The 27,545-nt window shown below is 48.4% G+C and overlaps 2 protein-coding genes across 4 annotated transcripts in view; one reads left to right on the forward strand and one right to left on the reverse strand.

Moving 5' to 3' along the window:
* Positions 1-15,737, reverse strand: part of PHC3 (polyhomeotic homolog 3) — a 364,349-nt gene extending 348,612 nt beyond the window's left edge. The window contains exons 1-2 of one of the 2 annotated variants that reach the window (XM_063916215.1): positions 15,638-15,669; positions 12,102-12,146 (exon numbers count right to left, since the gene is read on the reverse strand). In XM_063916215.1, coding sequence (XP_063772285.1) covers positions 12,102-12,145 — 44 coding nt within the window. In that variant the 5' untranslated portion in view covers position 12,146; positions 15,638-15,669. Of the gene's footprint in view, positions 1-12,101; positions 12,147-15,637 lie in introns of both variants that reach the window. The other variant, XM_063916218.1, reaches the window with a different exon arrangement.
* The window catches only part of PRKCI (protein kinase C iota), a 418,248-nt gene that overhangs the window by 52,822 nt on the left and 337,881 nt on the right, over positions 1-27,545 (forward strand). The window contains exon 2 of one of the 2 annotated variants that reach the window (XM_063916222.1): positions 13,170-13,353. Coding sequence is in view for 1 of the 2 variants with exons in the window: in XM_063916220.1 (XP_063772290.1) it covers positions 16,430-16,509 (80 nt within the window). In the remaining variant the exon portion in view is untranslated. Of the gene's footprint in view, positions 1-13,169; positions 13,354-16,177; positions 16,510-27,545 lie in introns of those variants that run through there. The other variant, XM_063916220.1, reaches the window with a different exon arrangement.

Raw genomic sequence — 27,545 nt, forward strand, 5'->3', positions numbered from 1 at the left:
ATTCCGGCGCCGGTCTTCTGAACACCGGTATTCCAAACATCGGAATACCAACTACAGTAGATCCCATGTGGGAAACATGTCTACAATACTGAGAGTCAGCAGAGGATGTGATATTTACTACAGAAGTTATGGACAGATCGTTTTGCCTTGCAAATTTCCCACCAACTGCAGTAAAAATAAAGTCCTGGTTGATATGAAAATAGGAATTAATACCTACCGGTAATTCCTTTGGATACTGGGGTCTTGAACTTTAGCATCATTGTTGTATAGATCGGGTCCACTGAAGCCTGGCACTTTAAAACTTTTAGTGTGTGTGTATATATGTGTGTGTGTGTGTGTGTGTGTGTGTGTGTGTGTGTGTGTGTGTGTTGGCTCCTCCCCTCTATGCCCCTCCTACCAGACCCAGTCTAGGAAAACTGTGCCCGAGGAGACGGACATAATATGAGAGAAGAACAATACAACAGTGGTGAGGCAATAAGCCAACACACAACCATAAACGAAAGGAGGGCACTAACCAGAACAGAGGATAGCAACCCAACCTAACCTGGATAGCACGGCTATCCCAACCACATAATGGGACCACAACGTCAGTCCAACCAAATACTTACACAGGTAAACGGGAACGAAGCAGAGGCGGGCGCCCAGTATCCACTACAGACTAGGAGAAAAGGAATTACTGGTAGGTATTAAATTCCTATTTTCTCTTATGTCCGAGTAGATACTGGGGTCTTGTACTTTAGTACCATGGGGAGGTCCCAAAGCTCCCAAATGGGTGGGAGAGTGCCGAGACCCCTGTAAAACCGCCTGACCAAACTGAAGGTCATCCTTGGCCAAGGTATCGAACTTATAGAATTTCACAAAAGTGTTCGAACCAGACCAAGTAGCAGCTTGGCACAACTGTAGGGCCGACACACCCCAGGCAGCCGCCCAGGAGGACCCCACCAACCTTGAGAAGTGGGCCTGAATAGATGTCGGCAAGGGCAGAGCCGCCGACGTCCAGGCCTGTTGAATGGTCAACCTGAGCCAACAAGCAATAGATTGCTTAGAAGCAGGCCAACCAATCTTGGAGGCATCATAAAGGACAAACAGCGAGTCAGATTTCCGATGATGGGCCATCCTTTTGACATAAATCTTCAAAGCCCTGACCACATCCAAGGTCTCAGGGCCAACGGAAGCGTCAGACAACACCGGAACCACAATAGGCTGATTCACATGAAAAGCGACACCATCTTAGGCAAAAATTGAGGACGGGTCCTCAGTTCCGCCCTGTCTTCATAAAAAAATCAAATAAGGGCTCTTGTAGGATAAGGCCCCTAATTCCGAGTCCCGCCTGGCAGACGCTAAAGCCAATAACATCACAGTCTTCCAGGTGAGAAATTTCAACTCCACCCTATGTAAGGGTTCTTGGAGAAAGGGTATCCTTGGAGAAAGGACAGAACCACATTGAAGTCCCACGGAGCCATGGGAGGTACAAAGGGCGGTTGTATATGAAGAACTCCTTTTAGGAAAGTCTGTACTTCTGGCAACAGGGCAAGTTGGTTTTGGAAGAAAATGGAGAGCGACGAAACTCGGGACTTTGATGGAGCCTAAACGTAGGCCCATATCCACCCCCACTTGCAGGAAAAGTAGAAAACGACCAACTCTAAATTCCACGGGAGAAACCTTTCTACTTTCACAGCAGGAAACATACTTTTTCCAGATACAATGATAATGCTTTGACGTCACCATCTTCCTGGCCTGGACCATGGTGGAAATAACCCTGGAGGGAAGACCCTTTCTTGCTAGAATCACCCTCTCAACTTCCAAGCCATCAAACGTAGCCGCTGTAAGTCTGGACAGACGAGCGGGCCTTGCTGAAAAAGATCCTCCTGGAGCAGCAGAGGCCAGGGATCCTCCAGAGACATGGTCAGGAGATCCGAGTACTACGCCCGTTGAGACCAATCCGGGGCAATTAGAATTACTTGAACGCTTTCTCTTCTTAGTCTTTTTAGAACCCTTGGGATTAGCGGTAGAGGAGGGAACAGGTACACAAACTGGTACATCCACTGTGTCATCAGCGCGTCCACTGCTACAGCCGGCGGATCCCTCGTTCTGGAACAGTAAAGGAATAGCTTCTTGTTGAGATGAGAAGCCATCAGATCTATCTGTGGACAGCCCCACCGGTGATTTATCTGTTGAAACACCTGGGGATGTAAGCTCCATTCCCCGGGATGGAGGTTGTGTCTGCTAAGAAAGTCTGCTTCCCAGTTGTCCACGCCTGGAATGAATATGGCGGAAATGGCCATTGCGTTGGCCTCCACCCAGAGGAAGATTCTTGACAACTCTTGCATCGCCGCTCTGCTTCTTGTTCCCCCTTGTCTGTTTATGTACGCAACTGCCATGGCGTTGTCCGACTGAACCTGGATCGCCCGATCAGTCAGGAGATGAGAAGCCTGCAGAATGACATTGTAAATTGCCTTGAGTCACAGCCCCCCAACCCTGGAGGCTGGCATCCATTGTCAGTAGAATCCACTAGTGGATATTGAAACTCCTGCCCTCTACCAGGTGAGGCACTTTTTGTGACCATAATAGAGAAATCTTTCGAAGACAAGGTCACTTCCCGAGGCATGTGAAGGTGAGAACCCGACCATTTGTCCAGTAAATCCAGTTGAAATGCCCGGGCATAGAATCTGCCGTATTGGATTGCCTTGTAAGCAGCCATCATCTTGCCCAGTAAGCGGATGCAAAGATGTATGGACACCTTGCAAGGACTGAGGACCGAGCAGACCATAGCCTGGATAGCCATGGCCTTGTCCATTGGAAGAAACACCTTTTGAGACACTGTATCCAGTATCATTCCCAGGAACTGAAGACGCTGGGTCGGTTCAAGGTGAGATTTCTGGAAATTTATGATCCACCCATGATCCATGAGTATGCGAGTAGTCAGATCGATGCTGTGCAGCAGACGTTCCCTGGACACAGTCTTTATTAGGAGATCGTCCAAGTAGGGAACTATATTTACTCCCATCATGTGCAGTTGCAGCATCATCTCCGCCATGACCTTGGTGAAGACCCTCGGAGCTGTGGTTAATCAGAAGGGTAATGCTGACACTGGAAATGGTCGTCCAATATGGTGAACCTGAGGTAAGCCTGATGAGGGGGCCATATGTGAATGTGAAGGTAAGCATCCTTGACATCCAGAGACACCAGGAACTCCCCCTCCTCCAGAGCAGACACCACCGCCCTCAGGGACTCCATCTTGAATTTGAACACCTGCAGATACGGGTTGAGACATCAGGTTCACCGAACCGTCTGGTTTGGGAACGACAAAAAGATGGACGTAAAAACCCCTGTTGCGTAACGGAGGAGGTAGAGGACCTACCAGCCCTGTCTGCAAAAGCATTTGAATAGCCTCTTGGAAGGTAACTTTTTCTGTGGGTAAAGCTGGTAAGCCCGACTTGAAAAACCTGTGAGGATGTGGTGTATGGAATTCCAGCTGGTATCCGTGGGAAACGAGGTCCCTCACCCAAGAATCCCGGCAGGACTCCGCCCACATGTGGGCGAAGTGTTGAAGGCGAGCACCTACCTGAAAGTCACCTTGTCGCTGGGGTCAACTGTCACGCGGAAGATTTAGCGGCAGGGGATCCGGTGGTCTGATCCAGGAGACAGCAGGTGCAGGTTTACAGGACTTACCACGAGATCCTCTGGAAATAGTGGAGACCCCTCGGCCCCTGCCTCTGAACCTTGCCACATGAAAGGACTGCAAGGAGGGTCCGGTGTAAGAACGTCTAGCAGGTGGCGCAGCTGAGGGCAGATAGATAGACTTACCCGCCGTTGCTAGGGAGATCCACTTATTCAATTCATCTCCAAACAAGGCATCACCTGTAAAGGGAAGATTTTCTACACCCTTTTTGGAATCGCCGTCCACCGCCAATTGACGTAACCACAGAGCTCTGCACGTGAGACCGCCATAGCAGTAGTGCGGCCATTATTCTTCAACAACTCCTTTATAGCCTCACTCAGAAAATTTGCAGCATCCTGTATATGCAGCAGGGTAACAACCTCATCCCGTTGCAGAGCGTCTAAACCATCAATAACATTATCAGACCACTTTACCACAGCCCTGGAGATCCACCCACAAACTATTGTGGGGCGCTGTGCTGCGCCTGCTGCCGTATAAATGGCCTGGAGCGTTGTCTCAATTTTATGGCCAGCAGGCTCCTTCAGGGATACAGCCCCAGGGACAGGCAGTACCATTTTTTTTTTACAGTCTGGATACAGATGTATTGACCAGTGGGGTTTTTTCCCAGACCTTCCTACCCTCAGCTGGAAGGGGAAAGGTAGATAAAAACCTCTGGGGAATAATAAGAATTTACTTACCGATAATTCTATTTCTCGGAGTCCGTAGTGGATGCTGGGGTTCCTGAAAGGACCATGGGGAATAGCGGCTCCGCAGGAGACAGGGCACAAAAAGTAAAGCTTTAGGATCAGGTGGTGTGCACTGGCTCCTCCCCCTATGACCCTCCTCCAAGCCTCAGTTAGGTACTGTGCCCGGACGAGCGTACACAATAAGGAAGGATTTATGAATCCCGGGTAAGACTCATACCAGCCACACCAATCACACTGTACAACCTGTGATCTGAACCCAGTTAACAGTATGATAACAGCGGAGCCTCTGAAAAGATGGCTCACAACAATAATAACCCGATTTTTGTAACTATGTACAAGTAATGCAGATAATCCGCACTTGGGATGGGCGCCCAGCATCCACTACGGACTCCGAGAAATAGAATTATCGGTAAGTAAATTCTTATTTTCTCTATCGTCCTAGTGGATGCTGGGGTTCCTGAAAGGACCATGGGGATTATACCAAAGCTCCCAAACGGGCGGGAGAGTGCGGATGACTCTGCAGCACCGAATGAGAGAACTCCAGGTCCTCCTTAGCCAGGGTATCAAATTTGTAGGATTTTACAAACGTGTTTGCCCCTGACTAAATAGCCGCTCGGCAAAGTTGTAAAGCCGAGACCCCTCGGGCAGCCGCCCAAGATGAGCCCACCTTCCTTGTGGAATGGGCATTTACATATTTTGGCTGTGGCAGGCCTGCCACAGAATGTGCAAGCTGAATTGTATTACACATCCAACTAGCAAAAGTCTGCTTAAAAGCAAGAGCACCCAGTTTGTTGGGTGCATACAGGATAACAGCAAGTCAGTTTTCCTGACTCCAGCCGTCCTGGAACCTATATTTTCAGGGCCCTGACCACATCTAGCAACTTGGAGTCCTCCAAGTCCCTAGTAGGCGCAAGACACCACAATAAGCTGGTTCAGGTGAAACACTGACACCACCTTAGGGAGAGAACTGGGGACGAGTCCGCAGCTCTGCCCTGTCCGAATGGACAAACAGATATGGGCTTTTTTGAGAAAAAAACCACCAATTTGACACTCGCCTGGTCCAGGCCAGGTCCAAGAGCATGTTCACTTTTCATGTGAGATGCTTCAAATCCACAGATTTGACTGGTTTTAAACCAATGTGTTTTGAGGGATCCCAGAACTACGTTGAGATCCCACAGTGCCACTGGAGGCACAAAAGGGGGTTGTATATGCAATACTCCCTTGACAAACTTCTGGACTTCAGGAACTGAAGCCAATTCTTTCTGGAAGAAAAATCGACAGGGCCGAAATTTGAACCTTAATGGACCCCAATTTGAGGCCCATAGACACTCCTGTTTGCAAGAAATGCAGGAATCGACCGAGTTGAAATTTCTTCGTGGGGCCTTCCTGGCCTCACACCACGCAACATATTTTCGCCACATGTGGTGATAATGTTGTGCGGTCACCTCCTTTCTGGCTTTGACCAGGGTAGGAATGACCTCTTCCTGAATGCCTTTTCCCTTAGGATCCGGCGTTCCACCGCCATGCCGTCAAACGCAGCTGCGGTAAGTCTTGGAACAGACATGGTACTTGCTGAAACAAGTCCCTTCTTAGCGGCAGAGGCCATAAGTCCTCTGTGAGCATCTCTTGAAGTTCCGGGTACCAAGTCCTTCTTGGCCAATCCGGAGCCATGAGTATAGTTCTTACTCCTCTACGTCTTATAATTCTCAGTACCTTAGGTATGAAAAGCAGAGGATGGAACACATACACCGACTGGTACACCCACGGTGTTACCAGAACGTCCACAGCTATTGCCTGAGGGTCTCTTAACCTGGCGCAATACCTGTCCCGTTTTTTGTTCAGACGGGACGCCATCATGTCCACCTTTGGTAATTCCCAACGGTTTACAATTATGTGGAAAACTTCCCCATGAAGTTCCCACTCTGCCGGGTGGAGGTCGTGCCTACTGAGGAAGTCTGCTTCCCAGTTTCCATTCCCGGAATGAAACACTGCTGACAGTGCTATCACATGATTTTCCGCCCAGCGAAAAGTCCTTGCAGTTTTTGCCACTGCCCTCCTGCTTCTTGTGCCGCCCTGTCTATTTACGTGGGCGACTGCCGTGATGTTTTATCCCACTGGATCAATACCGGCTGACCTTGAAGCAGAGGTCTTGCTAAGCTTAGAGCATTATAAATTTACCCTTAGCTATATTTATGTGGAGAAAAATCTCCAGACTTGATCACACTCCCTGGAAATTTTTTTCTTGTGTGACTGCTCCCCAGCCTCTCGGGCTGGCCTCCGTGGTCACCAACATCCAAAACTGAATGCCGAATCTGCGGCCCTCTAGAAGATGAGCACTCTGTAACCACCACAGGAGAGACACCCTTGTCCTTGGATATAGGGTTATCCGCTGATGCATCTGAAGATGCGATCCGGACCATTTGTCCAGCAGATCCCACTGAAAAGTTCTTGCATGAAATCTGCCGACTGGAATTGCTTCGAAGGAAGTCACCATTTTTTTACCATGGCCCTTGTGCAATGATGCACTGATTTTAGGAGGTTCCTGACTAGCTCGGATAACTCCCTGGCTTTCTCTTCCGGGAGAAACACCTTTTTCTGGACTGTGTCCAGAATCATCCCTAAGCACAGGAGACTTGTTGTCGGGATCAGCTGCGATTTTGGAATATTTAGAATCCACCCCTGCTGTTGTAACAGTATCCGAGATAGTGCTACTCCGACCTCCAACTGTTCCCTGGACTTTGCCCTTATCAGGAGATCGTCCAAGTAAGGGATAATTAAGACGCCTTTTCTTCGAAGAAGAACCATCATTTCGGCCATTACCTTGGTAAAGACCCGGGGTGCCGTAGACAATCCAAACGGCAGCGTCTGAAACTGATAGTGACAGTTCTGTACCACGAACCTGAGGTACCCTTAGTGATAAGGGCAAATTTCGGACATGGAGGTAAGCATCCCTGATGTCTCGGGACACCAGATAGTCCCCTTCTTCCCGGTTCGTTATCACTGCTCTGAGTGACTCCATCTTGATTTGAACCTTTGTAAGTGTTCAAATTTTTTTAGATTTAGAATAGGTCTCACCTAGCCTTCTGGCTTCAGTACCACAATATAGTGTGGAATAATACCCCTTTTCTTGTTGTAGGAGGGGTAATTTAATTATCACCTGCTGGGAATACAGCTCGTGAATTTTTTTCCCATACTGCCTCCTTGTCGGAGGGAGACCTTGGTAAAGCAGACTTCAGGAGCCTGCGCAGGGGAAACGTCTCGACATTCCAAACTGTACCCCTGGGATACTACTTGTAGGATCCAGGGGTCCTGTACGGTCTCAGCGTCATGCTGAGAGCTTGTCAGAAGCGGTGGAACGCTTCTGTTCCTGGGAATGGGCTGCCTGCTGCAGTCTTCTTCCCTTTCCTCTATCCCTGGGCAGATATGACTCTTATAGGGACGAAAGGACTGAAGCTGAAAAGACGGTGTCTTTTTCTGCAGAGATGTGACTTAGGGTAAAAACGGTGGATTTTCCAGCAGTTGCCGTGGCCACCAGGTCCGATGGACCGACCCCCAAATAACTCCTCTTCCTTTATACGGCAATACACCTTTGTGCCGTTTGGAATCTGCATCACCTGACCACTGTCGTGTCCATAAACATCTTCTGGCAGATATGGACATCGCACTTACTCTTGATGCCAGAGTGCAAATATCCCTCTGTGCATCTCGCATATATAGAAATACATCCTTTAAATGCTCTATAGTCAATAAAATACTGTCCCTGTCAAGGGTATCAATATTTTTAGTCAGGGAATCCGACCAAGCCACCCCAGCTCTGCACATCCAGGCTGAGGCGATCGCTGGTCGCAGTATAACACCAGTATGTGTGTATATACTTTTTATGATATTTTTCCAGCCTCCTGTCAGCTGGCTCCTTGAGGACGGCCCTATCTATAGACGGTACCGCCACTTGTTCTGATAAGCGTGTGAGCGCCTTATCCACCCTAAGGGGTGTTTCCCAACGCGCCCTAACTTCTAGCGGGAAAGGGTATACCGCCCATATTTTCTATCGGGGGGAACCCACGCATCATCACACACTTCATTTAATTTATCTGATTCAGGAAAAACTACGGTAGTTTTTTCACATCCCACATAATACCCTCTTTTGTGGTACTTGTAGTATCAGAAATATGTAACACCTCCTTCATTGCCCTTAACGTGTGGCCCTAATAAGGAATACGTTTGTTTATTCACCGTCGACACTGGATTCAGTGTCCCTGTCTGTGTCTGTGTCGACCGACTAAAGTAAACGGGCGTTTTAAAACCCCTGACGGTGTTTTTGAGACGTCTGGACCGGTACTAATTGTTTGTCGGCCGTCTCATGTCGTCAACCGACCTTGGCGCGTGTTGACATTATCACGTAATTCCCTAAATAAGCCATCCATTCAGGTGTCGACTCCCTAGAGAGTGACATCACCATTACAGGCAATTGCTCCGCCTCCTCACCAACATCGTCCTCATACATGTCGACACACACAGCACACACACAGGGAATGCTCTGATAGAGGACAGGACCTACTAGCCCTTTGGAGAGACAGAGGGAGAGTTTGCCAGCACACACCAAAAACGCTATAATTATATAGGGACAACCTTATATAAGTGTTTTCCCTTATAGCATCTTTTTTATATATTTCTAACGCCAAATTAGTGCCCCCCCTCTCTGTTTTAACCCTGTTTCTGTAGTGCAGTGCAGGGGAGAGCCTGGGAGCCTTCCCTCCAGCCTTTCTGTGAGGGAAAATGGCGCTGTGTGCTGAGGAGATAGGCCCCGCCCCTTTTTCGGCGGCCTCGTCTCCCGCTCTTAACGGATTCTGGCAGGGGTTAAATATCTCCATATAGCCCCCGGAGGCTATATGTGAGATATTTTTAGCCAAAAAAGGTTTTCATTTGCCTCCCAGGGCGCCCCCCTCCCAGCGCCCTGCACCCTCAGTGACTGCCGTGTGAAGTGTGCTGAGAGGAAAATGGCGCACAGCTGCAGTGCTGTGCGCTACCTTAAGAAGACTGAGGAGTCTTCTGCCGCCGATTCTGGACCTCTTCTCGTTTCAGCATCTGCAAGGGGGCCGGCGGCGAGGCTCCGGTGACCATCCAGGCTGTACCTGTGATCGTCCCTCTGGAGCTAATGTCCAGTAGCCAAGAAGCCAATCCATCCTGCACGCAGGTGAGTTCACTTCTTCTCCCCTAAGTCCCTCGTTGCAGTGATCCTGTTGCCAGCAGGACTCACTGTAAAATAAAAAACCTAAGCTAAACTTTTCTAAGCAGCTCTTTAGGAGAGCCACCTAGATTGCACCCTTCTCGGCCGGGCACAAAAATCTAACTGAGGCTTGGAGGAGGGTCATAGGGGGAGGAGCCAGTGCACACCACCTGATCCTAAAGCTTTACTTTTTGTGCCCTGTCTCCTGCGGAGCCGCTATTCCCCATGGTCCTTTCAGGAACCCCAGCATCCACTAGGACGATAGAGAAATTACATTTTGTATCAGGGTTTAACCAAGCCTCCTTGGCCAGGGAGTTTAACTCTTTAGACACCAGAAAGGTAGCTGAACTCTTGGGTCTTACATTAAAGTATAACTCCTCATCTGGTTCCGCCTCCTGGTCCGGTATGTGAAGGACCTCTCTTATGGCAAAAATGAGAGCCTCCACTCCAGGGGACAGAGAGCTGTCCTCGGCCATGTCATCATCATCCACATCTGGCTTATCAGAATCAGAATCGGACTGTAAACCCTGTGGCAGCGAGAGTTTGTGTGAAGCAACTAGAGGGGGCTGCGAAGTCTTCCTGGAATCTGCTGCCTTAGTTACACAATCAATTGAGTGTTTTAACCCGTCTCTCCCTTTTAGCTACAGCTAGTGCAGAATTGACATTGTGAATCATGCTCTTAAGGCAGTCCAACCAGTCAGGTGCATGTGAGATGGGCCCTTGAGGAGACAAGGAACATTGCACATGAGAGACCCCGCTGAAGACGAGGTAGAATTACAAGCAGCACACATAACACATAACCAAGTCTTCAGACATAATACAGGAAACAACAGCGCAGCCTGTAGCCCAATACCCTACACAGAACCTAGAGAGCCCTTTGGAGTGACTCTGAGGAGCGGACCCAGCACACAGAACACAGCAGCACAATGGGGGTCATTCCGAGATGATCGTAGCTGTGCTAAATTTAGCACAGCTACGATCATTCACATTGACATGCGGCGGGACGCCCAGCACAGGGCTATCCTGCCCCGCATGCCAGTGCCGGCCCCCGCAGCAGAAGTGCAAAGGCATCGCACAGCGGCGATGCCTTTGCACTTCAAGAGTAGCTCCCGACCAGTACAGCTTTAGCGTGCTGGCCGGGAGCTACTCAACGCTCCCCGGCCCGCAGCGGCTGCATGTGACGTCACGCAGCTGCTGCGGCCCGCCCCCCGTTCGGTCCGGCCATGCCTGCGTTGGCCGGACCACGCCCACGAAACGGCGACCAAATGCCGCCGTTTTGCCCCCGCCCAGCGACCACCTCTGCCTGTCAATCAGACAGAGGCGATCGTAGTGGCCCAACGGCCTTCATGCATGCGCCGGTGCCGCATGCGCAGTACTGACCCGATTGCACCGCTGCGATAAACTGCAGCGTGCGAACAGGTCAGAATGACCCCCAATGTGTGAAAATAAGTGTATGTAAAATCGTGCTCCCCCCTGTCTACGACACCCTGGTACCAGTTCAGACAGTCTGTAACAGCGTGGGTCCTGGAGGAGCAGCATGCATGCAGCCTTGGTGATCTGCAGCAGCAGGAAAATGGCGCCTTCTCAACGCTGGTCCCGCTTCGGGAAGCCCCGCCCCTTGCAATGGCGCGCGACCCCTGACAAGATTATACTGGCCACAAGTGTAAAACACCTCGGAAATGTCATTTACAGTCCACACAAAGCCTTAAATAACAGTGAGCACTGCTGGGCAATAGCCCTGAGCCTGTTTCGTCCGCGGCTGCCACCGCAGCTCCGGGCCCGTAACCGTCGTGTGACATGCCTCCAAAATGCACCGGGGACCCGCTAACCGGGACCTCGATGTAACACTCACCGCACCTGGTCTTCGGCATCTGTTAGAGAGTGGAGGCTAGCTGCTGGTGTGGGCACACATACTGACGATGAGTGATCAGCACCTCAGGAGCTCAGTGTCCTATATGCTGGGATTACAAACCATTAAACCTCAGGAGGTTGGTTCGGTCCCCCCCTCTAAGTCCCACAGGTAGTCTGTCTGCTAAGCAAAGCTACCTGAAAATAATAAACTAAATTAAATTTAAAAGAAAAATCTCTGGAGCTCCAGAGAAGTGCACCAGGCTCCTTGGGCACATTTTTCTAAACTCAGTCTGGTAGGAGGGGCATAGCACACACATATACACACACTAAAAGTTTTAAAGTGCCAGGCTCCAGGGGGCCCGATCTATACCCCCATGGTACTAAAGTACTAGACCCCAGTATCTACTAGGACTTAAGAGAAATATAGATACTATCTTTGGAAAGAGGCTGGATTGGATCTTAGATTCACATTATCCTTGTAGATATTTTAAAAGGTTTTCTTGCACCAAAGTGCCTACAATGCTCCAACCCTTCTGGCAGAAGTAACTGCCACTAGAAACACTCTCTGATGGAGGGGCAAATTCTCTATACCTCCTGGAAGAAAAAGTTCTTCTGAAGACAATTTAGAATGTAAGTAAACAATAAATGTTGATACCGGTATCTTGAGTTTGAATAAGGCAAGTCCTTAACCAAGTCCATCCTGTAGAAAAACGAGCACACTTTTAATGGTACAGTAGCTTTACTTGGATTCATTTTAACTTGACACCAAGCAATAAATAGCTTCCAAACGCTGTAATATACTATAGAAGAGCTTTCATTCCTTGCAAGAATATATTGATTGCAGACTCCTTGCTGCACAGTTCCCACTCAATCTCCATTCTAATAGGAGTTTCGGAATTTGGTTGCAAGTCTGTAACTTCAAGCAACAAGCATGGATGAGGGTGCAAGGGTCTCTCTGAAGCATCATACAAGCCATTGGGAACCACGGGTGTCGTGGACGAAGAATTATGATTACTTTTATTTACGCTGATTTTGATCTTTCTTAGCAGACAAGAGGTGAAAGGACACAAAGGGGAAACATAACCTACGGTGACATTAAAAAGGTTTTGCCCCTTCCTTAGTTTTTTTATTTTTGCTAATCTGTGGAAAACTCAATTATCAGTTTTGTTTGAAGATCTGATACAAATATATGTGATAAATATGTAAAAATGGAAGAAATCAGGAAGGGGGCAAAACCTTGTTCACACCACTATAGCTGAAACCTCTATTACCTTGTCAGTGCATCTTCCCTTTCTGTCCCTGGAACTTTGTGTCAAGTAATGAAGCTTGGTACCTTGGCATTCTGGTGTATTGCTATAATGAGCATTTGAGAAAGACAACGTTTTTCTATGAGCAGTTTGAAGACTTCCTGATGTAGTAACCATTCTATTGGAATAACTTGCCTGTGGTTTAGGTAATCTGCTGCTGCATTCTCTTTACTTAGGACATGGAATGCTTAAAGGTTTCTTTCATCCCAAGCCAAGGTATTAGTTTTGCTACTTCCAACATAACAGCTCTGCTTCTGCTGCCTCCCTGGTATTTTAAGGCCAGCACTGTTCTCTGCTGTTGGAGATTACCCTGAGATGCAAGACACAGCAACTGTTGGTGAAATTGTTGAACTGTTTTTATACAGCTGTCATTTCCAGTACATTTAAGTGAAGATTATTTTCTCTTTGTGATCAAGGGCCTGATTTAGAGATGAAAGCAGTTAGCATGGCGGTCGGGATCCCAGCAATCTAAATACCCACGCCGCAATCCCAACACTACTCGAAATGTCCACATCGGCATCCTGAATAGGGTCACAAGCCTGGTGCCGGAATCCTGAACCACCAGGATCCCGAAAGATCGTGTGCTGGACCAGCTGAGAGGTAAGCCGCAACGACGGTGGGAGGGATGGGGGGTTGTTTAGGTTGTGGGGAGGGGGGTTACATTTAGGCACCCCCTGGGGAGGGTGAGGCTGCGGGGGGGGGAGGGGGGAGGTTAGGTTTAGGCTGCGGGGAGGGGTCTAGGGTTAGGCTGCCATTGGGGGAAGGTAAGTATACTTACTTTCCCCTGTCTGGATTCTCAACATCAGGATGCAGCGGTCAGTATTTTGACCGCCGGCATCCCGAACGCTGGTATATTAATCCCAACCAGTTAGCACTGCTGCCGCATCTATGTACGCAGCAATGGTGCAAAAATATGCAAAAGCCGCAGGATGCCCACTGCAGGATTATATGATCCGATGCTGCGTCCAAGGACGAAGCATTAGAATTAACAGCATGACCATCAGACGTCTGAGTAACACTCAGGTTACTCAGAACATCTGGGTAAATCACGCAGCCTTGGCCTGTGAAGCTGCATCTACAGACTCAGAAACGGGGCCAACACCCCATGTTTTCTGGAAGGCTTTCTGTTGCTACTCCAAATGCCAGCAGCATGTCAATCATGCTGCAGCGTTTTGGGCACTGCTAGCGGGATGACAGCCCCAGATCTGGACGTGCGCAGTGCAAATACAGGAGATGTGTGTAAACATCTTTGTACAATCTCTGTAAGGAGTTCTCCAGCCTGCAGCACTGGAGTCTATCAACAGTATTACCCATTCTGGAGCAGAGAGTGAAATTCTGTGTGTCCTTAACCTTGGATTTTGCCACCAGAGGATAAAATCCTTGGTGGTCCTTGCCATGCCAATGTTATAATCATTGGAAGCCTGTTTGTGATCATACATAGATAACCCTTCTACCCAAAGACGACACATACAGTATACCATCTATAGTGTATGAAAACAGCTGAAGCACTTTTCCTTACTGTTCTGTACTTCATGTGCCAAATACTGTAATGAAACACCTTTCCTCCAACAGTTACTTCATTCTCTATAGGTTTTAGACTCCTGATCCTGTTCACAATTGAGCCATGTATCTGCAATAGGATTATTTGTTTTGCATTTGCAGCTTGTTCCAACTCTCTTATAACTAGGATAGGAATGGCCATATCTGATGTGGTTCCTGAAGAAATATAAAGTTTATAAAGTACCATCCATCTATCTGTAGGGTCTCTAAATGGACCCACATTTTCTAGTAGAGCTGTAATTCTAGAAGGCATTCTATGGTTCCATCTACTTTGGAAACTCAATTCCATTTCAACATTTCCTCAGCAACAAAATTATAGATAGATAGATAGATAGATAGATAGATAGATAGATAGATAGATAGATAGATAGATAGATAATTTCCTTTCTGTGTTAAAAAAAAGCGTTTACTTCAACTGGTAATAAATGTTTCAGAAATTGTGCTCGTTATGCTGGCAAACATAATTTACTTGTAGCTTTGTTTGTATATTTTATATTTAAAAGTGGTATCTCTCCAGCACTGTGCGACCTGTACAGTATGTATTCTAAACACAATGGATGTGACAATTTGCACGTTTTAAGCCAAGGAAGATTCATGCATGAAAACTTCATATCATCTACATCACAAACAAAATATCCAGCAGAACTAAATCCAATCTGTCATTTGAGGCACAATTTGGACAAACAGTAATTATCCACTCAAGATCACTCCAATCTATCCACACCTGACGCAGGTGACCAGTGTCCCTCAACTGCTGTAAAACTGCAGCAGGACATTTCTAGGACTTTCAATTAATTATACAACAGCTTATGAGCCACCAGCTTCTTAAGCCTTACCTAGAGTCCTGTCCAATATATAGACAGCTACAACCTGGTGCTACCACAATAGCTATCTATTAAAAGATAATCATTTGAATGAGAACTTTACTTTGGAGTGTGGAAAGGAAGTGTAATGCTAAGGACACATCTTTTATTATTCCCTGATTGTCTGCGGACAAGACAAAGTAATGGAATTTTGGAAGGCAGTGTAGATGTGACCTACAGTATGTATAGCAGGTTGCAGTCCTAGCCATAAACAGCAATGTATATCCAGCATAATAATGACACAATGCTATAATACTCTCTTCTTGCCATACATGTGATGTCACCCAGCAGTAATGTGTCACCTGTCCTCACTGCAGCCCTTCACCCCACTCTGCATGCCTGCACTCTGCACACCCTCCCCATCCTTCCTCCATCACCCGCTTGCAACCTCACAGTCCCAGGCGGCTCTCCCTATGCTACTGCCTGCTACCCCCGCCCACCTGAGTCGCTCACTCACTTACTTAGTCACTCACTCACTCACTGCGCTTCCGCCATTTTCTGGCTCCGTCACTAGGTGTCGCTGCGCATGCGTCGCATTGCCGTGTGACTGTATCAGCTGCTGCTGCTGCTGGGGGCATTTAACTCCACGTCCGTCTCTACTGCCGCTGTTGAGGCGGCTTCATTCATTGTACTGTTGTCATTACTGTTTCCCATTGCATTCCTTAATGCTGCTGATATTCACAACACCGCTAATAAAAAACCTTAATAGTCTTTATGATTAGTCAGTACGGATAATGAGTTACTGCATTGAAGTTGGTTCTGATTCCAAGGGCTGGCGGTTCTGTGTGTACCCTAAACTTGAGAATAAGCGCAACATTTGGGTTTGCTGTAATACATCCTGCAGATTGTGCCTGGCAGTGTTAACTTTTGCTCTTGTGCATTGCTCAGTATATATAGGAGAACCCTTTCGGTGGCAGAGCAGGCATACGCCGGATTATAGGCACACCATGATGGACCCTACTAATGTATAGTAAGTCAGTGGATGATGGAGCAATTCCACACATGATACAAGATACATTAGTAGCACCATAGCACAGACTGCACCTCCGCTGCTGCCTGAGTCACTGCTATGCTACACCATACCTAGCGGCCGCGGCAGTGAGGCGGAGTGTGGCCAGGGAAGTGCCCTCCCCGGATGTGTGTGTGCGGGCTGCTGAAGGGATTCGCGATCAGGAGGAGGAAGGTGGGACTGGGAGGAGTGCGGGCACTGCGATCTGCTGCTCCGGGCACCGCAAGCGTCTCCCCGGTAGGACATGCCGACACAGAGGGACAGCACCATGTCCCAGCTGGTAGATCACTCCCACCAGGTCCGAGTCAAGGCGTACTTCAAAGGGTGAGTTGCTGCACTTGGACATCCAATCGCCGCCTCGCTTCCTATTCCGAGCCACCGTGACTGCCACTTCTGCTTCTATCCCACATTCAGGGCATGCTGGCACTTGTGGGTCCCAGACTCGTTGTGTGGTACACAGGTGTGTGAGGGGCTGGGCATGAGGAAGTTCTCTGTGACTGAAAATAAAAATATTTCCTGTATCTCAGTGCGGCATGTTGTAGTAGGAGGCATGCATATACTGTAGATGGCAGGTTTACCGAGTTGTTTCAGCGTATTAAAGTACTCTATGAAAAACAGTTTTCTCTTGTAATGGTGCATATATCTATATTTTGCCCTGGCCTACACATTAAGTGCATATATGTATCAGTTGGTTGTATCAAGTACCAGCCAATCGGCTCCTTACTGTCACTGTACACGCTGTGTTTGAAAAATGACATGTTCTGATTGTTTGGTACTTTTATCTCTCTCCAAGCTTTGATACATATGTCCCTAAGAGTTGCCACTGGCTATAACCCCTGCCAGCTGCTTCCAAATGCCTTTTCATCATTTCTGGATGGCAAGAACAGATACAATTAATGAAAAAGTAATTATATTTAAAAAAAAAGCATCTGTAATGTTTCAGAGGCCCATTTGTCATGCTTTTCAGCTCAATTAATAATTTTTTCAAACTTGAAGAATCTTTCCTATTTATGTTGTTTACGACGTTAATGGCTGAATGGCACGCCATCATCTCCATATGGGAAAGTATTGATTGAACTAGTTATCTGAAAACCCAAGGTTTTTGAAGCATGTTTCCAATAGCTAACCCTGTCTTAAGATTCGGTGGCTCCTCTGACAGTGTGGAATGTCAAGAAAAGCAGAACTCGGTGTCTGGCTGGTGCATGAAGGGCCCACTGGGGGGGACACAGTGGTAGGGTCTCATATTTAGGGGTGTGACCAGCCGCCACATTGGTTTTCCTAACAGTTAAGGCCAGTACTGACGGGAGAGAAGTGTACTGAGCGATCTTAACACAGACCGCTCAGCACACCTCTCCCCCCGAATTTAAGCGCTGATCTCTCCGTGTGTACCCCCATTTAGAGAATGCATGGGCTGGGCCCTTTGATAAATAAGGGGTCTATTTACTAAGCCTTGGATGGAGATAAAGGGGGTCATTCTGACCCGATCGCATGCTGCAGTTTATCGCAGCGGTGCGATCGGGTCAGAACGGTGCGATCGGGTCAGAATTGACAGGCAGAGGCGGTCGCTGGGTGGAACGGCGGCGTTTGACCGGCGTTACGTGGGCGCGGTCCGACCAACGCAGGCCCGAACGGGGGGCGGGCCGCAGCGGCTGCGTGACATCACACGCAGCCGCTGCAGGCCGGGGAACGGTGAGTAGCTCCCGGCCAGCACGCTAAAGCTGCGCTGGTCAGTGTGATGCCTTTGCACTTCTGCGGGGGGGGGGGGGGGGGCGGCGGCACTGACATGCGGGGCGGGACAGCCCTGTGCTGGGCACCCCCCCGCATGTCAGTGTGAATGAACGTAGCTGTGCTAAATTTAGCACAGCTACGATCATCTCGGAATGACCCCCAAAGTCCCAGCCAATCAGCCCCTAACTGTGTTTGAAAAAATGGCAGTTAGTAGCAGATTGGCTGCTACTTTATCTCCAGTCACTTTATCTCCATCCAAGGCTTAGTAAATAGACCCCTATATTTAGTAAATACTGTTAGTGAATACATGGTAATGTAGCAAATTAATAATAGCAATGCACTATAAACAATAAACCATAGTCCTGTGCAGTTTTAGGTAACATGTATAATGTAAAATTCAAGAACATAGTCTGGAACCTGATCCCTAGATGTGGGGGGGGGGGGCCTAGGCAGTGGGGCCACCGGGGGGTTTCCCCTGTACCCCGGTGGGCCAGTCCAACCCTGGCAGTACTTGCCATTTTTTGCTTATTGCAACAACGGACCTGTCATGACTACTGTACGTTGTTAAATTGCCCCCAAACAGCATGCCTAATCACTGACCTGGAATTTAGTTATAGTTATTCCAGGGCATTATTTCTGTTACTGTATGTATTAAAGCATTTTTTTATTTTTATTTAAGGAGCTCACGGAAACAGAAAATAACAAAAAGAAAACAAAATGCATTGAGCAACAAAGGGGAGCTATTTTTCATAGGTACAATTAATACGATTAGAAACACTGTATAGAAATCACAAAAGGGAGAGCGCATAGGTAAAGAGGGATGCAGTCAATATACCGGCTCTCTGTATCCTGGCGTTCAGGAGACCGACGGTGAAATACCGATGCCCGGAATCCCAACACAAGCTGGGTATTCCCACTTGGTTGGTGGGTCATAGGAATAGAACCTGTGGTGAGCGAAGCGAGCCACCGTGCCTGATGCGTGGCGAGCGGACTCGCTGCCGGGATTCCGGCAGATGGGATACCACTGTCTTTATAGTGACCACCTGCATGCCGTCTGCCGGGATATCGTATGTATCCGGTAAATGTGATGGGGGAAGGAATAAGGGATACAGGAGCAGCATGACTACAGCGAAAGGAAAGGTACTAAGAAGAAGAATAAATGGCAGACAAAAAAACACCAAAAAGAAAAGGGATGCCATGCGTAGTAGTATTAAAGCTTTTTTCAATTTCTTTCCTTATAGCAACATTGGGATATATAGAGCATGTCTATATGTCTGTGAAAGAGCTTTCAAAATAAGCAGTGTTATGTGATGTTGTTTCTTCATCAGACCTATATTTTAGCCCACATAATTGGTATCTGGATGATAGTGAAGAGGTCGATTTCCAAGTTGACCTTTTGCCCGTGTCAACCTTGTGCATGTAGACCATTTGGTGTCTGACCCTAGACGTTGTCGACCCATTGATCCATAACCCTATTAATAATGCAGTTACAGGGGCAGCTTCAATTAGCCGGTGGACTTACAACAGGGTTTTAGCTCCTGGGTTAAGTGCCAAGTAATATTCAGTAACTGACTGCGGTAAGTCTGCGACTCACTCCAGAGGTGGGCTTAAGGCAGATTTATGGTGGCACCCCGTGAGGTGTAAGCAGAAATCCGCAATAACTACTGCTTCTGGAGCTTGTCGTGGGCTTACCATGGGTGGTAATTGCATAGCTCTGGACACAACCCGGCAGCTAAGGTTTACCGCATATTAGCTGTAGGCAAAATAATTGAATATCTCTGGCCAATTAACCTGGGAAGTAAAACCCCGCATTAAGTCCCAAGGCTGATTGAATCTACCCCGTAGGTGGAGAAGGTCTTAAACCACATGCATCTGGCCTCTAGTTACTAGTTCTGCAAATGTGTTTGGTAGATTGAATCCATGTGTAAGTATGAATTGAAAATAAACCTTATATATAAGGGTAGAATAATACATTTTAGTAATAATATGTATCTGCACTGGGGGCATAGCTGGCACAGTGGGGACATGTGTATCTGGCACTGGGGCAATAGCTGCCGCTGTTTGGGGACGTGTATCTGGCACTGTGGGGACATATGTATCTGCAGTGGGGGCAAAGCTGGCACTGTGGGGACATGTGTATCTGGCACTGGGGGCATAGCTGGCACTGTGGGGACATATGTATCTGGCACTGGGGCATAGCTGGCACTGTGGGGACATATGTATCTGCACTGGGGGAATAGCTGGCACTGTGGGGACACGTATATCCGGCACTGGGGGCATAGCTGGCACTGTGGGACATGCATATCTGCACTGGGGGCATATCTTGCACTGGGGGCATAGCAGGTACTGTGGGGACATGTGTATCTAGCACTGGGGGCATATCTGGCACTGGGGGCAAAGCAGGCACTGTGGGGATGTGTATCTGCACTGGGGGCATAGCTGGCAATGTGGGGACATATGTATCTGCACTGGGGGCATATCTGGCACTGGGGGCATAGCAGGCACTGTGGGGACGTGTATCTGGCACTGGGGGCATAGCTGGCACTGTGGGGACATATGTATCTGGCACTGGGGGCATACCTGGCACTGTGGGGACATGTGTATCTGGCACTGGGGGCATAGCTAGCACTGTGGGGACATATGTATCGGCACTGGGGGCATAGCTGGCACTGGGGGCATAGCTGGCACTGTGGGGACATGTGTATCTGGCACTGGGGGCATATCTGGCACTGGGGGCATAGCAGGCACTGTGGGGACGTGTATCTGGCACTGGGGGCATAGCAGGCACTGTGGGGACATATGTATCTGCACTGGGGGCATATCTGGCACTGGGGGCATAGCTGGCACTGTGGGGACATGTGTATCTGGCACTGGGGGCATAGCTGGCACTGTGGGGACATGTGTATCTGGCACTGGGGCATAGCAGGCACTGTGGGGACATGTGTATCTGGCACTGGGGGCATATCTGGCACTGGGGCCATAGCTGGTACTGTGGGGACATGTGTATCTGGCACTGGGGGCATATCTGGCACTGGGGGCATAGCAGGCACTGTGGGGACATGTGTATCTGCACTGGGGACATAGCTGGCACTGTGGGGACGTGTATCTGCACTGGGGACATAGCTGGCACTGTGGGGACGTGTATCTAGCACTGGGGGCATAGCTTGCACTGTGGGGACATGTGTATCTGGCACTGGGGGCATAGCTGGCACTGTGGGGACATGTGTATCTAGCACTGGGGGCATAACTGGCACTGTGGGGACATGTGTACCTGGAACTGTGGGGGCATAGCTGGCACTGGGATATGTGTATCTAGCACTGGGAGCATAGCTGGCACTGTGGGGACATGTGTATCTGGCACTATGGGCATATGTGTATCTGGCACTGTGGGCATGTGTGTATCTGGCACTGTGGGCATGTATGTATCTGGCACTGTGGGCATGTATGTATCTGGCACTGTGGGGCATACGTGCACCTGGCACTGTGGGGGCATACGTGCACCTGGCACTGTGGGGGCATACGTGCACCTGGCACTGTGGGGGCATACGTGCACCTGGCACTGTGGGGGCATACGTGCACCTGGCACTGTGGAGGCACCCATTTTTTCGTTTTTTATAGGTACGTTGCACTGCACTGGGGCATTATATGTATGTGGCACTGTACAACATGAGGAAAAACAGGGTTATGCTATGAGGTCATACCGAAAGGTGGGCGCACAAAAATGGGGTGTGGCATTTATGACAACTAGGCCACGCCCCCATTTTTTGCGCGCGTGCTTTTGGCGCGTGCATGGTAGTGCCTCTTGCTCTTGACCACAGATCTTTTCTGGCTCTTTGCCTCTGACTTTTTGGCCACCCCTATTCTAGAAGCAGCTAGATACATGTTAAGTATAATCTAATTGGTTGCTATGAGCAACATCACCAGTTCTAAAAAAAACAAACCTCCAACTGTAGTAAATTTACCCCAATGGGGTCGATTCAATTCAGCAACAGTTGAATAGCGCCGGGAATTAGCTCCTGGCGCTATTCAATACAGCGACTAGGTACCCTCAATTGTCAGGAATTCTTCTCTCAGTCCCAGGGGGTGAGAGAAGAAAACCGACAAAAGAGCTGCCACGAGGCTGATTCTGTCGGGAATCAGCATCGCCGCGGGTAGTTAAGTCGGAGAATGCTCATTCTCCCGACAAAACTACCTGTTAAGTCTGCGAGAACGGGCATTCTCCAACTTAACTTTAGCTGAATTGAATAGCGTTGGGAGCTAATTCCCGGCGCCATTCAACTGTTGCTGAATTAAATCGACCACAGTGTCTTCTTCCACTTACTGACCATGCAATGCACATTTATGATACTGAGCTGTAGTTGAGACATCACTTTAAATTCCTCCCAACTCCTGTAATTGTAATGGAGTTGGCCAGGTGTTTTAGAAAGTGGTCATTGCGATAGATTTACAGTAACTAATTGCAGTCTATAAATCTAAAGAAAGATCCATTTGACAGTCATGTAGTAAGCTGTATTAGGCTGTGACAGTCTAGTAAAAGGCATGGTTATTTGGTGACACATAGTGCTGCATTCACTATTCCAGCTCACTGCTGCAAATGGCAGGACTGTTTATTTGTCTATATTACATCGACCTCTTAGATATGTTAGTCAGCAAATCAAGGACTTGTACCCACTGACATTAATCTGTAATCCTAATAGGATGTAAATGAGTATGGTAATGGGCTACTAGAGCTCTCCCCCATCGCCCCAAAAAGAATGTATACAGGTTTTGTGCATTTGCTACATGTGAGTTCTTGTACAGTATGGAGAGTGTGACAATAAAGTTTCCACTTGAGAAATTGTTACCGCAGGAAGGGCCTCCCACATCTTAAGCTGCTTCTTGGTCCACTTTGAGCTAAACATTTTATGTTAAATAACTATATTTTAAAACCCAAGACAGAAATATTTCTCTTGTGTTGGCTTTATGATTTATTGCTAGAGGTGGAAAGCTCAGTAAATGAAAACCTACCGATGGATGGTTAAACGGGAAAGGTCAGAAGTTGTTTGTATTGTTGAGCCTGCATATAGTCTGTGCAAGGAGATATATTTAGAAAATCTGGCTGAACATGGGGGGCATAGTTAAAATTAATTCCTCAATTATTTGTATAGGCCATCTCAGATAGGGGTATATATCACTTTTGAAATATCAGTCCATAAAAACTTTGTCTCTGGGTATTGGGACAAAATGTGATTCCATCATTAATTAACATGAAATGAGTGATTTTGTTTTTTTGTCTGAAGAGTACAACATAACTGAAGTGAGGTAACGGGTGTATTATAACCTTAAGTACATGATTGGCAGAGGACCCTTGTTCTCAGCATCAGCTGTAAAGTCCCAAATTGCCAAAGGCCTTATACCCATTGGCATTTTGCATTACAAATTGCAAGTGCCGGTCAAATGCGTTTCACATGCAGTTCATTAATACATTTTTACTAGTATTTAGAGGGCTTACGGTCATTAGGTCGACCACTATTGGTCCACATGGTAACATAGTAACATAGTATCTAAGGTTGAAAAAAGACAATTTTCCGAGTTCAACCTATTTGTGGTCTCATATGCACGATTATTTTGTAGAAAATTTTGACTGAAGTTGATGACTGCCGTTACGTTTTACCCCTCTTTCTCTAACGTCCTAGTGGATGCTGGGGACTCCGTCAGGACCATGGGGATTAGCGGCTCCGCAGGAGACAGGGCACAAAAATAAAGCTTTAGGATCAGGTGGTGTGCACTGGCTCCTCCCCCTATGACCCTCCTCCAAGCCTCAGTTAGGTTTTTGTGCCCGTCCGAGCAGGGTGCAATCTAGGTGGCTCTCCTAAAGAGCTGCTTAGAAAAAGTTTTTAGGTTTTTTATTTTCAGTGAGTCCTGCTGGCAACAGGCTCACTGCAACGAGGGACTTAGGGGAGAAGAAGTGAACTCACCTGCGTGCAGGATGGATTGGCTTCTTAGGCTACTGGACACCATTAGCTCCAGAGGGATCGAACACAGGCCCAGCCATGGAGTCCGGTCCCGGAGCCGCGCCGCCGACCCCCTTACAGATGCCGAAAAGCGAAGAGGTCCAGAAACCGGCGGCAGAAGACTTTTCAGTCTTCATGAGGTAGCGCACAGCACTGCAGCTGTGCGCCATTGTTGTCACACACTTCACACCAGCGGTCACGGAGGGTGCAGGGGGCGCCCTGGGCAGCAATGAGAATACCTTGTTCTGGCTAAAAAATACATCACATATAGCCCTTGGGGCTATATGGATGTATTTAACCCCTGCCAGGTCTCACAAACTCCGGAGAAGAGCCCGCCGAAATAGGGGGCGGGGCCTATCTCCTCAGCACACAGCGCCATTTTCCTGCTCAGCTCCGCTCCGAGGAAGGCTCCCAGGACTCTCCCCTGCACTGCACTACAGAAACGGGGTAAAAAAGAGAGGGGGGGCACTTTTTTTGGCGTTTTTGATATATATTAAGCTGCTATAAGGGAGACAACACTACTATAGGGTTGTTCCTATATATTTATAGCGCTTGGGTGTGTGCTGGCAAACTCTCCCTCTGTCTCCCCAAAGGGCTAGTGGGGTCCTGTCTTCGATAAGAGCATTCCCTGTGTGTCTGCTGTGTGTCGGTACGTGTGTGTCGACATGTATGAGGACGATGTTGGTGTGGAGGCGGAGCAATTGCCGGTAATGGTGATGTCACCCCCTAGGGAGTCGACACCGGAATGGATGGCTTTATTTATGGAATTACGTGATAATGTCGGCACATTACAAAAATCAGTTGACGACATGAGACGGCCGGAAAACCAGTTAGTACCTGTACAGGCGTCTCAGACACCGTCAGGGGCTGTAAAACGCCCTTTACCTCAGTCGGTCGACACAGACCCAGACACGGACACCGAATCTAGTGTCGACGGTGAAGAAACAAACGTATTTTCCAGTAGGGCCACACGTTATATGATCACGGCAATGAAGGAGGCTTTACATATCTCTGATACTGCATGTACCACAAAAAGGGGTATTATGTGGGGTCTGAAAAAACTACCTGTAGTTTTTCCTGAATCAGACGAATTGAATGAAGTGTGTGATGAAGCGTGGGTTAACCCCGATAGAAAACTGCTAATTTCAAAGAAGTTATTGGCATTATATCCTTTCCCGCCAGAGGTTAGGGCGCGCTGGGAAACACCCCCTAGGGTGGATAAGGCGCTCACACGCTTATCAAAACAAGTGGCGTTACCGTCTCCTGAAACGGCCGCCCTCAAGGATCCAGCAGATAGGAGGCTGGAAACTACCCTGAAAAGTATATACACTCATACTGGTGTTATACTGCGACCAGCCATCGCCTCTGCATGGATGTGCAGTGCTGGGGTGGTTTGGTCGGATTCCCTGACTGAAAATATTGATACCCTGGATAGGGACAGTATTTTACTGACTATAGAGCATTTAAAGGATGCATTTCTATATATGCGAGATGCACAGAGGGATATTTGCACTCTGGCATCGAGAGTAAGTGCGATGTCCATATCTGCCAGAAGAAGTTTATGGACGCGACAATGGTCAGGTGATGCGGATTCCAAACGGCATATGGAAGTATTGCCGTATAAGGGGGAGGAATTATTTGGGGTCGGTCTATCGGATTTGGTGGCCACGGCAACAGCCGGGAAATCCACCTTTTTACCTCAGGTCCCCTCCCAACAGAAAAAGACACCGTCTTTTCAGCCGCAGTCCTTTCGTTCCTATAGGAACAAGCGGGCGAAAGGACAGTCATATTTGCCCCGAGGCAAAGGAAAGGGTAAGAGAGTGCACCAAGCAGCTTCTTCCCAGGAGCAGAAGCCCCCCCCGGCTTCTGCAAAGCCCTCAGCATGACGTTGGGGCTTTACAAGCGGACTCAGGGGCGGTGGGGGGTCGACTCAAGAATTTCAGCGCACAGTGGGCTCACTCACAGGTGGACCCCTGGATCCTGCAGATAATATCTCAGGGTTACAGGTTGGAATTCGAGAAGTCTCCCCCTCGCCGGTTCCTAAAGTCTGCTCTGCCAACGTCTCCCTCAGACAGGGCGACGGTATTGGAAGCCATTCACAAGCTGTATTCTCAGCAGGTGATAGTCAAGGTACCCCTCCTACAACAGGGAAAGGGGTATTATTCCACACTATTTGTGGTACCGAAGCCGGACGGCTCGGTAAGACCTATTCTAAATCTGAAATCTTTGAACCTGTACATACAAAAATTCAAGTTCAAGATGGAGTCACTCAGAGCAGTGATAGCGAATCTGGAAGAAGGGGACTTTATGGTGTCCCTGGACATCAAGGATGCTTACCTGCATGTCCCAATTTGCCCTTCACATCAAGGGTACCTCAGGTTCGTGGTGCAAAACTGTCATTATCAGTTTCAGACGCTGCCGTTTGGATTGTCCACGGCACCTCGGGTCTTTACCAAGGTAATGGCCGAAATGATGTTTCTTCTACGAAGAAAAGGCGTATTAATTACTTGGACGATCTCCTGATAAGGGCAAGGTCCAGGGAACAGCTGGGGGACGTAGTAGCACTAACCCAAATAGTGCTGCAACAGCACGGGTGGATTCTGAATTTTCCAAAATCTCAATTGACCCCGACGACACGTCTGCTGTTCCTGGGAATGATTCTGGACACGGTTCAGAAAAAGGTGTTTCTTCCGGAGGAGAAAGCCAAGGAGTTATCCGAACTTGTCAGGAACCTCCTAAAAGCAGGGAAAGTGTCTGTGCATCAATGCACAAGAGTCCTGGGAAAGATGGTGGCTTCTTACGAAGCGATTCCATTCGGCAGATTCCACGCACGAACTTTTCAGTGGGATCTGCTGGACAAATGGTCCGGATCGCATCTGCAGATGCATCAGCGGATAACCTTGTCGCCACGGACAAGGGTGTCTCTTCTGTGGTGGTTGCAGAGTGCTCATCTGTTAGAGGGCCGCAGATTCGGCATACAGGACTGGGTCCTGGTGACCACGGATGCCAGTCTAAGAGGCTGGGGAGCGGTCACACAGGGAAGAAACTTCCAGGGAGTATGGTCAAACCTGGAGATGTCTCTTCACATAAATATACTGGAGCTAAGAGCGATTTACAATGCTCTAAGCCTGGCAAAACCCCTGCTTCAGGGTCAGCCGGTGTTGATCCTGTCGGACAACATCACGGCAGTCGCCAACGTAAACAGACAGGGCGGCACAAGAAGCAGGAGAGCAATGGCAGAAGCTGTAAGGATTCTTCGCTGGGCGGAAGATCATGTGATAGCACTGTCAGCAGTGTTCATTCCGGGAGTGGACAACTGGGAAGCAGACTTCCTCAGCAGACACGATCTACACCCGGGAGAGTGGGGACTTCATCCAGAAGTCTTCCACATGATTGTGAACCGTTGGGAAAAACCAAAGGTGGACATGATGGCGTCTCGCCTCAACAAAAAACTGGACAGGTATTGCGCCAGGTCAAGAGACCCTCAGGCAATAGCTGTGGACGCTCTGGTAACGCCGTGGGTGTTCCAGTCAGTGTATGTGTTTCCTCCTCTGCCTCTCATACCAAAAGTACTGAGAATTATACGGCAAAGGGGAGTAAGAACGATACTCGTGGCTCCGGATTGGCCAAGAAGAACTT

The sequence above is a fragment of the Pseudophryne corroboree genome, chromosome 4, assembly GCF_028390025.1.
Source record: "Pseudophryne corroboree isolate aPseCor3 chromosome 4, aPseCor3.hap2, whole genome shotgun sequence".
Classification (NCBI taxonomy): Eukaryota; Metazoa; Chordata; class Amphibia; order Anura; family Myobatrachidae; genus Pseudophryne; species Pseudophryne corroboree.